The sequence below is a fragment of the Urocitellus parryii genome, chromosome 4 (genome assembly GCF_045843805.1).
Source record: "Urocitellus parryii isolate mUroPar1 chromosome 4, mUroPar1.hap1, whole genome shotgun sequence".
Taxonomy (NCBI): Eukaryota; Metazoa; Chordata; class Mammalia; order Rodentia; family Sciuridae; genus Urocitellus; species Urocitellus parryii.
Window position 1 is genome coordinate 72,912,737 of NC_135534.1, and position 13,743 is coordinate 72,926,479.

The 13,743-nt window shown below is 35.7% G+C and overlaps 1 protein-coding gene across 2 annotated transcripts in view; it reads right to left on the reverse strand.

The window, feature by feature from the left end:
* Positions 1-13,743, reverse strand: part of Prcp (prolylcarboxypeptidase) — a 74,513-nt gene that overhangs the window by 26,631 nt on the left and 34,139 nt on the right. For both annotated transcript variants that reach the window (XM_077797646.1, XM_077797645.1), the window contains exons 2-3: positions 3,662-3,802; positions 1,034-1,135 (exon numbers count right to left, since the gene is read on the reverse strand). In XM_077797646.1, the coding sequence (XP_077653772.1) occupies positions 1,034-1,135; positions 3,662-3,802 (243 nt within the window). The remainder of the gene's footprint in view (positions 1-1,033; positions 1,136-3,661; positions 3,803-13,743) is intronic.

Genomic DNA, 13,743 nt, shown 5'->3' on the forward strand with positions numbered 1-13,743 from the left:
TTCCTTTCAAAACAGACAGCCTAAATACTATTGACCCCAAGTTCTTCTACCTGAAATCTCCTCAAAATCATGATATACGTATACCGATGGTATGCAAAATGATCTTAGGTAGTGCATAGTGTTTTTAATGTAAGATTGATTATCTTATTGTAACTTGGAAAAAATAACTAGTACATAAAGCCCTTGATTAAGATAATGCTAACATAAAGACTGAGTTCCTTAAAGAAAAATATTAAGAAAATGATATAATTTTTTAAATATATTAATTAATATATTAAGAAAATTAATATAAGCAGAATCACAAAGGTAGAACATAGTGACTCAATTGAGAAAAAAATCATCCAGGTTGATTAGGTGCAGAGCCTTTGGTCAAGACCAGAGTCTTTTGTACAAAGAGGAAGGGCTGAAGGGAATCCCAGGGACAGTTAGTCTCACTGAATCATACAGCTTATTTTTTCTTATTTTATTGACTATCTTGTATTTAAAACACCTTATTAGACAAATGCTTATGTGCTCATTATATGTTTCCAGAGACAGGATTGATAATTAAAGCATATAATTTATAAAGCAGAATTGTTGACCTACACTTTTGAAATAATGAAAAGTCCCCTGCACTGTCTCTGCAGCCATAGAGTAAGATTGAGCTGATTGAAGCTGGCCTGGCACACTGAATTAAACTGGTTAACATCAGAAAGATAATAATATGACTTTAAAAGCCTCAATCCCAGAGCTGGGATTGTAGCACAGTGGTAGAGAACTTGCCTAGCATGTGTGAGGCACTGGGTTCTCAGCACCACATGTAAATAAATAAACTAAAGGTCCAGCAACAACTAAAAAAATTTTTTTTTAAAAAAAGCCACAGTCCATTCAAATCGTACTGAAAAAGAAAAGATTAAGCACAAATTCTTAAGATTTCAGGTAGCTCAAGTCAAAACCACCTTATTATTATATTAACATATAATGAGCACATAAGTAGGACTTGTAAGTAAAAAATGTTCCCAACTTTAAACTTCAAAGCAAAACATATATTTACCTGGAATGAGTTGTTGCCAAAGGGCAGGGACTCTCCATAATATCGATGTTCAGCAAACACTAACATAGCTTTCAGTTCCTCAGCCACATCCCACATGAACCCCTAAGAAAAGTTTACAAATCACAAGATAAAATCAGGACTCACTGAAACTTTTACAAACCCTATGAAATAGATGTTAAACCAGACCAGAAGGAGCTCTCTAAAAAGTTTCATAATTTATGTTTCTTCTACAGATAAATGACATAATTGCTGTTTCACTATTGAATGCTGTGTTAGAGTGAAACAATTAAAACCAACCCCAGGTTGCTCACCTACTAGTCATTCCAACTTTCCTTATCCTGAACCTCTCATCCTAGAATCAATACTAGGTCTCAAATAATCTTCAAATTGCAGTAGGCACCATATATTCTGGGAAAGAACTCATGGTATCAAAGTCAGACACTAATCACAGTCATTTATACCATATAAGAGAAAATAGGACAAATAAGCATACTAATCCCCTAGGGAGTATTATATTAATTTGATTTATTGGAAAATAAATAATAGATAACAATAGCTGATATTAACTGAGTAAGTTTATATTTCAGGCCCTGTTCTAAACATTTCCTATGTATTCACTTAATTATCAAAACGAACAAGAAACAGACACTTTGATTTTACAGACAATACAGAGATACAAGACTAGAAATAAGCCTTGATATTGACACAGCTAGTAAGTGTCAGAAACCAGATTCAAATATAGGCTGCCTGGCTGCAGAACATCATAATTAGGTGCTGTTAGACATCCTGCCTCAGCGTCTATGGCTACACATTTATCCCTCACTGCCTTTTTCACTAGCCTCAGTGGTAGCCTTAGAATCCTTTTCAACAAAGCATTCCAGGCAGGCATAGATGGACTCCATTAAACATGATTAAAATGAATTGTCATCCCTAATGCACAGTGTTACTTTTTAATGAGTTGCCACTCATTAAGAACTAAGAACTTTGTCTTTGGTTGTTTTGATCAATAAGCAAACAATTAAAAGAGCTGCATGTATGTGAGGATGGAGAACTTAATGAAACACCTGGGATGGTGTCAGTAGCCCCTCCATTCTCTTTGAAGGACCCACTCATTCCATGCCTCATGTCTACAGATCCTGCCCACATACAACTTGTGCATACTCCCCCCTGCCTGTCCCAACCTGTCAATACTCTCCTTCCACACTGCTGGGCTAGGCCTAGATCTCTATTACTGTGCTGCAAGATTTGCTTATGTGAGTCTTACCCTCAAGACTGTGTCTTAAGAGTAAGAACCGGAGATGGGGTTATGGCTCAGTGGTAGCATGTGTAAGGTACTGGGTTCGATCCCCGGCACCACATAAAAAATAAAATAAAGGTATTTTAAAAAAAAAGAGTAAGAACCATCTATCAGAATACCCAGATTTCTGTGGAGTTGACCTTGGGCTTCAAGAGGAAACAATTTACTTGAACTGATTCACAATGTAATAAGCATTTCTCTGCATCTGCATCAGAGGTATATTTTTCAAATGAGGTGCATATACTTTATTAACATTATGTGCCTACAAATTTTATCTTATTTAGTCTTCATAATTCTATGCCCTAGATATTTTTATTGTACCCATTTAATAGATGAAAAAACTGAAGCACAAAATAAGAAACTTTTCCAAAATAAAATAGTAAAGTGACAAAATCAGAATTCAAATCTTGTCAATTTGGTTGAAGGTTTCACTCTCTATCACTAAACTACACTGCCTATTGAAAAAGGAACATCTAAAAGTGAGGAAGATGTCTGGGACTAGAAAATTTAGGGTATGCCCTTCCAAGAGCTGCCTCTAGTCAGTTCTCCAGAACTGTTCTTAGCACTTCTGAGGATAGGAATCCCCAAGCAAACCTCAGGTTCTGCTCCAGTTTCTAACAAGCAGTAGAGTCTGGTGGAGGAAGCAATAGCTACCTGCCTACAATACAGGAGAACAGGAGCTAGGAAAATCTGAATGAAAGTTGCCCTGTGGCCTTGGCACAAAAAGGGCAGTCACAGATAAGAAAAAGAGACAAGGCAGCAGCCACTGTTCCACAGAATCTGATGGAAAGGAAGTCCTGCTCTCATTGATCATTCGTCTGAAAAAAAAAAAAAAAGTCATTCCAGGATCTCATTTCTCAGGGAATTATTTCATTTTCGACTAACATATTTAGATTCTTATTCCTAAGGAAACAGTCATCAATGAGGAATGCAGTAACAGTATAATTGGTTCTATATCTTTACTTTAAATTCAATGCAATTTATTTCAATGAACATTTACTGGGATCTTCTGAGTACTAGGAACCATGCCAAATACTGGAATTGGAGATGATAACGATTATTACACTACTTTGTAATAAAAAAAAAAGTATTTCATTGTTTTCATTTGTAATTCTTTAAAACTAAACATGAAGCCTTCTTGGATATCTATAGTTATTCTTTTGTGAACTGCCTGTCCATGTATTTTTGCTATTTTTCCATTATGTTATTGTTTAAAAGAACTTTACAATTAGGTAGTCCTTGGTCATCTATACTGCAAAACAATTTTTTGTAGTTTATCATAATAAAAGGCAAATTGTTTGAGCAGAGGAATTTTACAAATCTGCACATACCGTGTTATTACAAAACCAAACAATGTCCCCTTCGTTACCAGTGTAGAAAAGTATCGATCCACCATCTTTATCCCAGTGTTTGTCAGCTAGCAGGTACCGCTGTTTAAAAGTTTTCATGTTATTGAATCCAAAATGATCAACCTATGATAAAAACAAAGCAGACCAAGACATATTTCAAAGGAAAGTAATTAAATGATATCGATATAACAGTAATTAATTTTCCATTTAAATAAAACTAGACTACAAAAATAATAAAACCTTAAACTTACTTGGTTTATTATTAATGGTAATATTGATGTTGCTATTTTGAGATTCTTTTCTCAAAACAAAACAATATTTATTATTGGTGGTCATGATTTTCAGTGTAAAGGAAAAGATAAAATTATAAAATCAAGTAGTTACTTTAAAAAAAAAATAACGTTGAGCTGGAGCTGGAGCTCAGTAGTAAAACACTTGCATGCACAAGGTCCTGAGTTCAGTCCCCAGCACCACAAAATAATAATATTAAAATTGAAATAGAAACATAAGCCCACTATTTTTCTTTTACTGAATTTTTAATTGACAAAACATATTTATAGTGTACAACATGATGCTTTGAAATATGTGTACATTGTAGAATGGCTAGACTGAGATAATTAACATAAGAATTATGTTACATACTTATTTTCTGTGGTGAGAATACTTAAAATCTACTCTCTGAACATTTTCAAGCATACAATATATATACCATTATTTTTCAAAATACACATATTCCTTACTATTTGAATTTTCATTATCCAAACTTTCAATATCAAAATTCAAGCACTACATAGACCATTGAAAAGGTCTATAAACACTATCACTCTAGTATTAATAGACATTCCAAGTGCCAGGACTTTGGTGTCTAATACCATTCTAAGTAAAAGGAACTAGAGCTTATTAGTACTGTGACTGATTGACATCTGCAAAAAGAATTTACAAGATAAGCCTACACATCTTGCTGGGCAAATAAACAAAGAAGTGCACAAAAATTAATAGAGTTACATTAACAGACATAGGAGTTAATTATAAGAGACTATCACTGGATAACATTTTAATAAATTGAACATAAAACAAACTGAACATTTAAAAAAGTTGATTGAAACATTCAATTCAAGAAAATCCATTAGTAGTGCATACCAATATTAAAAAAAGAATCAAGGAAAAAGTTCATTTGCCACCATTTAAAATAAAGTGTTCAGTAAATCAATCCTTTACTTTTAAGTAGGGAATTAATAAAGAAAATATTCAACATTTAATCTTCCTTTGTAAAATAATTATATTTTAGGGTACCAAAAAGTCCCAGTTGGTGGAGAAGAGCTGTTTAATCAAATTTCACTTAGTGTAGAAGGAATGACAAAATTAGAAAAAATGACACTTCTGCAAATTTACTGATTCAGGTAAGAATTATCAATTGGTGTTAAAAGCATTAGGAGAATGGGTAATAGGAAAATGAATATTCATACAGTGTCAAAGTAATACCACCTTGTTACGAGGGGAAAATGTAACTTTACAAGGACCGGGCTGTCAACCTTAATCTGGAAATGGATGTTAGCAGCACTAATGTTGGGCAGGCAAGAGTTAAGTAACTCCTCATGTACACAACAGGAAACACATATCAACCATGATATACATTCTTGCCAAAAATATTCAGTTTGTTTTTTAATCTAAACTTGGGATCTAATGACCAGGTTCCAGGAAATGTAGAGGGTTGAAGAGTTAAAATCTGAAATCTGACAAATCCCAAAGTGGAACATTTTACAGGACAATGGCAAGGCAATATGGAAAAGAAACAGTTTTAGATTAAATGAATTTTAAGGAGCATAATAACCAAATGCAATGCACTATCCTTGATTGGATACTAATTTGAACAAATAAGATATAAATTATAATATAAAGAAAATTGTGTTGATTTGTATATGTACAACGTATTAGACCATTCTAAAGACTTTTTAGGAGTGATCATATTATTTTGGTTACATAAGAAAATGTTTTTATTTTTTACAGTTGTACACTGATAGATTTAAAGGTAGAATGTCAAACTCTGTTTACTGGAAAATATTTCAACATAAAAAAGTAAAGTGAACTTAAAGGAATTAAAGTTTATTCCAAAAGAGGAAAAAAAAAACATACAGGATACTGAGACTTTATAGGACACATAATACAAAATGTGTTGAAAAGATAAAATAATTATAAACTTAAGTTGAACTTCAGATATATTTTGTGAAATTTTTCTTACCTTTTGAGATTTTTATTAACTGGCTATTTTACATCTAATTATCAAATCCTATAACATGCTAAGACTGGTGGTGCAGCTATTTGAATTTATGGAATTTCCCTGAGCCACTGAGCCTTAGCATCTTGGAGGCTGGGCCGCAGTAAGAATGCAAGCCCTTGTCTGGAGCTCCTGAAGGCTGCTGTTGCAGCACTGCTCCAGCCTCCCTGGAGCAAGGACTGGTTCTGACCTACACTAGACCCTGCAAGACATCTCTAGATCATTCTAAAACAGATGAGGCTCCCTGCACACACACACACACACACACACACACACACACACACACACACACCACATATCACAGGTCCCAAAATATAAATATCTCAAATCTACACCAAACTCTGCTTACTTACTGATCTCTATGATCTGATCACCATACATTGTCCTAAGGTACAAGTTATTCTAATCTCAAGATGCCTACTTCTTAAGATCTAAAATCAATAAATGGGATGGTATCAAACTAAAAAGCTGCTTCACAGCAAAGGAAACAATCAAGAACATGAAGACAGAGCATTTAATATGGAAGAAAATCTTTGCCACCTGCACCTTAGATAGTGCATTAATGTACATTAATCTCCAGGATATATAAAAAAAACTTAACACCAAATAAATAAATAAATAACCGAATCAATAAATAAGCAAAGGAATTCAACAGACACTTCACAGAGGAAATATGAATGATCAACAAATATATGAAAAAATGTTCAACATTTCTAGCAATTAGAGAAATGTAAATTAAAACTACATTGAGATTTCATCCTACTCCAGTCAGAATGGCAATTATCGAGAACACAAGTACAATAAATATTGTCGAGGATATGGGGGGAAGGTACACTCATATATTGCTGGTGGGATTGCAAATTGGTGCAATCGGTTTAGAAAGCAGAATGGAGATTCCTCAGAAAACTTAGAATGGAACCACCAATTAACCCAGTCATCCCATTCATGAGCATATACATGAAGGACTTAAAATCAGCATACTATAGTGACACAGCCACATAAAAATCTTCATAGCAGCTCAATTCACAATAGCTAAAATACATAACCAAGCTAGGTGCCATTCAAAAGATGAATGGAATGGATAAAGAAAATGTAGTATATATACACAATGGAAATATTACTCAGCCACAAAGAAGAATGGCATTTGCCAGTAAATGGATGGAATTGGAGACTATCATGCTAAATGAAATAAGCCAATCCCCAAAAAACAAAGGCCAAATGTTCTCTCTGATATGCAGATGCAAACACACAATAAGGAGTTGGGGAAGAATAGAAGTTCATTGGATTAGACAAAAGGGAATGAAGGGAAGAGAGAAAAAATGGGAATAGGAAGGACAGAATGAATAGGACTTTCCTATGTTCATATATGAATATACAATCAGTGTAACTCCACATCATGTATGGCCACAAGAATGGGAAGTTATACTCCATCTATGTATAATATGTCATAAGATACTCTGCTGTCATATATATCTAAAAAATAACAAATAAAAAATTTTTGAAAGATGATTACTTCTCAGGAAAATAAGCAATTCATATAGACTAGGTATATAACAATGATGCCCATGTCCTATATATCCCCCCATTACATCCTTTAATTTACTTAATCACTCATTCAACCAGCATGTATTAACCTTCTTTCTGGGACAAGGGCTGGGATAAAAAATGAGACAAACAGGTTGAACCATAATCCCTGCATTTCACTTAAACTGATTCAACTACACCCTCTCAAAAATAAAAGAGAACAAAAGAACCAGTGAAGGGAAAGGCATACAAGTGATTCCACAGGTTTCCACTAAAGTAGTGTAGTGGTTCTCACCTGAAGTCCTAGGGCAGGCAGCATCTGAATCACCTGGGAACTTGCTAGAACTGCAATGTCTATGGCTGAATCTCAGACCTACTGAATCTGAAACTGTGAGGGTAGAACCCAGTGAGCTGTGCTTTAACAAGCTCTGCAAATGTTTCTGATAATACAGGTGAAATTTTGAAAATCACCACATTAGAATAAGCACCAAAATAAGACATGAATTTGCTATCCTTTTCCTGGATCTAGATTCTAGTTATCAGAATAACTGTAATGCTGTAAGCATTTCGCTGTGCTGAATGAGTCTCTGGTGCTTAAAGATTTCAATTACCCCTCCACATACCTCCAATACAAGCTACCGCATCATATGAACCTCAACAACAACAAAACACACACACACACACACACAATCTATTTCAATAAGGAGGAAAAGATGGGCTATGTTAGATGTAAAGAAAAGAGGTATGTACAAGGCTGTCTAACAAGAGGCCTTCCCTTGGGATAGCCAAAAGTAATTTTACCATAGTGACTTTCAACCCTAGCCTCCTCATAAAATGAGATATTGTTATAACCTTTAAAACCAGCCTACAAAGAATAACATTTGAATAATCCAGTCTGAAGATTTAGAATTTGAAAATGTGGTATGTGTTTGTATATGTCATGTTTAATATAAATAGTAGAATGTTCCTGCCAGAGAAAAAGCTTCCACCTACAAGTATAGGGACCACAGGAACTTCAGAACCAGAGTAAGCCAAGTTCCTTTGTATGACCTTAACTAAGGCACTCCTGCTCCTAGGAATCAGTTTTAATCTTTAAGACTGGGAAAAAGAGGGAGGAATCTTCTTATGGTAGAAAGAAAGCAAGTTTTGGCTAACAGACCCAACCCCGAATCAGCTATATGGCCAGGCAAGCCACTTAACCCTCCAAGCCCTGATGTCCTCCTAGATAAAATAAAGATAATAACCTAATTGAAAGAATTGCTGTGATAGAGAAAATGTACCTAAAATACCAAGTATAATTCTTGACATATAATAATTTCTCAATAAATGTTAGTTCTCCTTTCCAATGCATTTGCACACTAATCCTAGACAGTAAAAGGTAGTGATATTCTCTAGGGAATTACAGATGGTATTCTTAGAATGTCAAAATCTCCTATTTTCTGAATGTTTCACCTAAATATTAAACAACTGGATATATACAGTGAAATATCCTTTACACAACATGAATTTATGGAATTTTCTTGGCTCCCTCCCACCTTCGGGGCTGCTAACTTCCAGCTATATTAACTCTAGTTTTCAATACCTAATGGTCAGGCACACAAGGGGCAGTGTGCCCTCTGCTGTTCAGAACTGAGACCCACATAACACTTCCAGTTCTTTGGCTCCTGAATAGAGACTGTATAAATCACAACAGGACAGAGTTTTAGAAACTGTTTGGTCTGTATTGCTCAACTGAGGAAACTGGGCTCAAAGCGATCATGACTTGCCAAGGTCAAAGCAGAGCAGGAATTTTAAATTACTTTTGTAATTTTATTTATTGAAATAATCAAAATATATAATAGAGCTACAAAAGCAATATAAACATGACCTCAGAAAGGAAGTACACCTCTAGTTATGCACAGCAGTTTTTTCTAGAATATGGTCTAAGAAATTTTAAATTTTAAAAGATGCTTCCCTCATTCACCATATGTAGGAGAAATGGATCTGTGAAATTGGGTAGGCAAGAAGAAAAAAAGAGAACATTTCTTAAATAAAAATGTAGCATGGCAAAAATAATTTGGATTTTTAAACTGCAAAAGAATAAAGATCACACCCAGAAAAACTATCAGCCTATCAGCCAGTCTGGGTGACAATTTGGGGGTAGTGAGGGTAAGAGAGAATAACACAGAATACCCAGTACATGCTGGCACTGCTTGATGCAGATTACTTGGCCAGCCCATCACTGAGGGGCATTTTCATAACATCAGTGTTAAAATAAGGATGCTGACACTCAGAGAGGTCAGATAATTTGTTTAAAGTAACAACTAATAATAACATGCTCTTCACATCAACCCAATTCTGCTTCTGACAAAACTCAAATCTGAAGCCAGGCACAATGATGCATGCCTGTAATCCCAGCTCTTGGAGACTGAGGCAGAAAGATCACAAGTGCAAGGCCAACCTGGGCACTTAATGAGACCCTGATTCAAAACAAAATAAGAAGGACTGAGGATGTAGCTCAGTGGTAGAGCTTCCCTGGGTTCAATCCCAGTATGGTGAAAAAGAGAAAAAAAAAAAAAAAAAAAAAACACTGCTCTTCACTACAACATGCTATTGCAGATCAAGCTGACAACCAACTTCAGCCTTCAGCAGGAGACATGAGAATCTTTCTCCTAAGTTTGCAATATGATGGTCACAACCATCAGCCACTTACTAACAGTTACACTACAAAATAACATGGCATACTGGTGTTTTCACTGACCTGGCTCAATAATCACTACTATACTACTATTTTTAACTTATTTAATTAGACCACTGATAAAAACCAAACCACACTGAGATAGTGCATGCCTGTAATCCCAGTGGCTTGATAGGCTGAGGCAGGAGGATCACAAGTTCAAGGCCAGCCTCAGCAATTTAGTGAGGCTCTAAGCAACTTAGTGAGACCCTGTCTTAAATAGAAAATAAAGGGGCTAGAGATATGAACCTCAGTGGTTAAGCACCCCTGGGGTTCAATACCTGGTACAAAAAAATACCCTCACTTTACAGTTGGTTATTTAGGCACCCAGATAAATAATAATAGAATAATAATTAGCTAAGAGAAATTTTACTATATATATGAAAAGTATACTCAAAAGATATGGAGGACAAAAACCTGCAACCATCATCCTGAGATGTTGAAATGAAAAAAGAACATCTCCACACCCATTTGATGTGTGTTTCCAAATATAGAGCAATAACGTTTCTGGACAAGTTCCATCTCCCCTGAAGGTGGGAACACGTTAGTGTTGGAAGGATACAAGTTCTCAAAGAAGGAATCAAAACCTAGAAGGATAAAGAGGTTGGACAGGCTTTAGGGTCATACATGGAGAATGGTGGGAGTGGAGAAGTGGATCTTGCTAAGTTCTCCCTTACACAAAGACAGCATCCCAGCTAAAACAAGATCAGAGAGAAAAACCATATCTTATGAGTCAAATCCTTGGCTGCATGGGTGACCCCCTGTTATTTTCACTTTATTATATCAAAAACCTGCCCAAATGTTTTACCTTTATTCATCTGTACAATGTGGATACAGGAAGTTTTGGAGACTAAACTTGAATTACAGAGGAAACTGTATCCCTTGATGATAATCTGGTGGTGGCAAGGATAGTGATTACAAGTCCCTCTAAGAGGAAGATGAGTCCAAAAAACAGGAATTGTCCTTCCCTTTTCTTCATTGCCAGCCCTACAAGTTTAATTCTTGTTTGTTTGTTTTGGTGCTAGAGATTGAACTCAAGGCCTCATGAATACTAAGCACATGCTCTACCACTGAGCTACACCCCCAGCCCTATTTTCTACTTTAAAAGTAAGGCAGAAGTTTCCTCAGAAATGCTCTTCCAATGAAACCGTTTTTCTATGTGATGAGACAATATTCTTGTATTTCTGTGGGAGACCAACCTTACACGTGACTGAGTCACACTCCCCGGCTGGGTGCTGAGGCACTCAGTCACAGAAATATGGCAGAGCTTTCCCCACCCTTCTTGGGTTCGAGGGTCGGTGTCTGTGCATGGGTGTGTCTTGCTACAGCCCCATGGGTGAAACTATGCTCACCTGTTTCTTTGTAATATAACCCCTTGCCCTGTTTAGGATAGAATCTTCCATTCAAATGAGGTCAGAGGAGCCGTCACAGTGACCCCAAAGAAAAAGGTATTTGTGTCTCTTGTGTAGTTATTTTGCACAGCCCAGTCAGCCCAGTTTTACTGGAGTGACCCCTGAGCTTTTTAGTCTTGAGAACAAAAACCCGACATATTTCCTTTCTCCTATACTATATTCTAGTAACATGCCCAAATCTTAAAAAGGAGACAAATAGAAATAAAATACTTGTTGAGAATGGAAATGCCAAAAGTGGGGGGGGGGGGTTTGAGGGAGAGTCCACCATGGAAAAATTTAGCAATCCAGCCTCCTATACTTATAAATGGATAAAAGCCAAGATGACAATAGTTACCACAATGCCCTTGTACATGACAGATATGTCATAAATGATTATTGAAAGAATAAAGTTCTAAAACAATGGTATGAGGTCCCTTTTTTAATGTTAAAATTTCATAGGCATGTTATATTTTAGAAGCTTGTGCTTGATAAAATATGAGAAGCCATTATAAATTCTACAGTGGTATAAATAGCATCTAATTACATTTGTAAAACAGTATCTACTTGGTAGGAAAATGGATTCAAACATCATCTTCAATAACTGTAGTGCTCAGTAACTTTAATCAGTTACTGTGAGACCCAGATGGGGAATTACTTCTAAATTTCCAAAATGCTATGAGATCAAAATACCCTCTGTTCTACTGCTAAAATCAGAGATTCCCTTGGAAATGCCTAAAATATTCCAGTAAGGTAAGAAATAACAAGTTTCATCAAACAACAGGTAAGAGTTTCATCAGAAGATTCTGACATCATCTGGTGGCTGAACACTCTTCAAGAACACCATGTGGTCAATAACAGCCCATAGTTCAGGAAGCTTTGCAGCACTAGAATTACCTGACCACAGCTTACCATAAGCTCTGGCCTTGAAGTTCTGCTGAGATGATAAAATACATCAATTTTAGGAAATATGATGCCATCAGAGGGCGCTCTTGTATAAATAAGTAGTGAAGTGGGTGGGCCCGTTAAGTTTTAAATTAGATCTTAAGTTTTAAATTAGATCGAAAAATTTAGGACAGCATGGAAATGTAGATGACAGAGTCAAACTCTTGAATAAAAGAAAGGAACGCAGAAATGCCAGTTATATTAAGCATTTCCTAAATATACATTCCCATCACTGAAATATGGCAGTCATTTCCCTTCTTTTTAAATTAAGGGTTCAAGATGTATGTAAAAGTTAGAAGTCAGAACAATGGTTACCAGTGCAGCAGGGAAGTGACTCTAAAGAGAAGGAGAGGATTCGGGAGTTAGGATGGAACATTTCCCTATATTACAATAAAATAGTTGATAAAGAGATTTATAGACATTCAAAATTTCAATTAAGAGACTTTTATAACATACATGTTTACATTTCTATTTAACTATACAATCACACATAAATTATATTGTACTGAAACATGCCAGTATTATTTTTTTATTTAAAAATATTTATTCAGCACTCATTAAATGGTAGGCAACTTAGTAAGAAACAGTTCCATCAAGTTCTGAACAAAAATCACACAAGGGTGCAGGAGGTATATGGTTTAGCAGGGAAAGAGATGGGAGATAAAATTATTCATCAGGCTGCCAACAGACTTAAATGAAATTTTTTCTGTAAAAAGAAACCTAACTGAAACTGAAATTGTTTCTCTAAACCAATAGTGAATGCAACAGGATGACCAGAAACAGACTTAACAAGGAAAGGACTTCTGTCCGTCTGTCCACTGCTAAGTCATCAGTGACTAGAACAATGCCAGAAATATAGAAGACTAATGAACAAGTAGAGAATGAATGCATGCATGCATTCTGGCTGTGCAACTGACAAAGAGACCCAACACAACTTCAGAACCCACCATGAGCTGAAACAATGAAAACAGAGAGCAAAGTTCCCAGGATCAAGTTTGTGCAGGTTGGTTTATTCTGTGGGTCTGTTACTGGCTTTGGAAGAGTTGCAGAACAGTAATTGGATGTGCCTTTTGCAAACTAGTAGATCACATGCCTTAAGGAAAAACCAAACCTAAAATCTAAGGCCAACCCGTAATTGTCAGTGTTCCCAGACTGCTGAAGAAGTAGGAACTGCATGCTCTGTGCTGCAGGTAGAAACAGGGAAATGAATAAATAT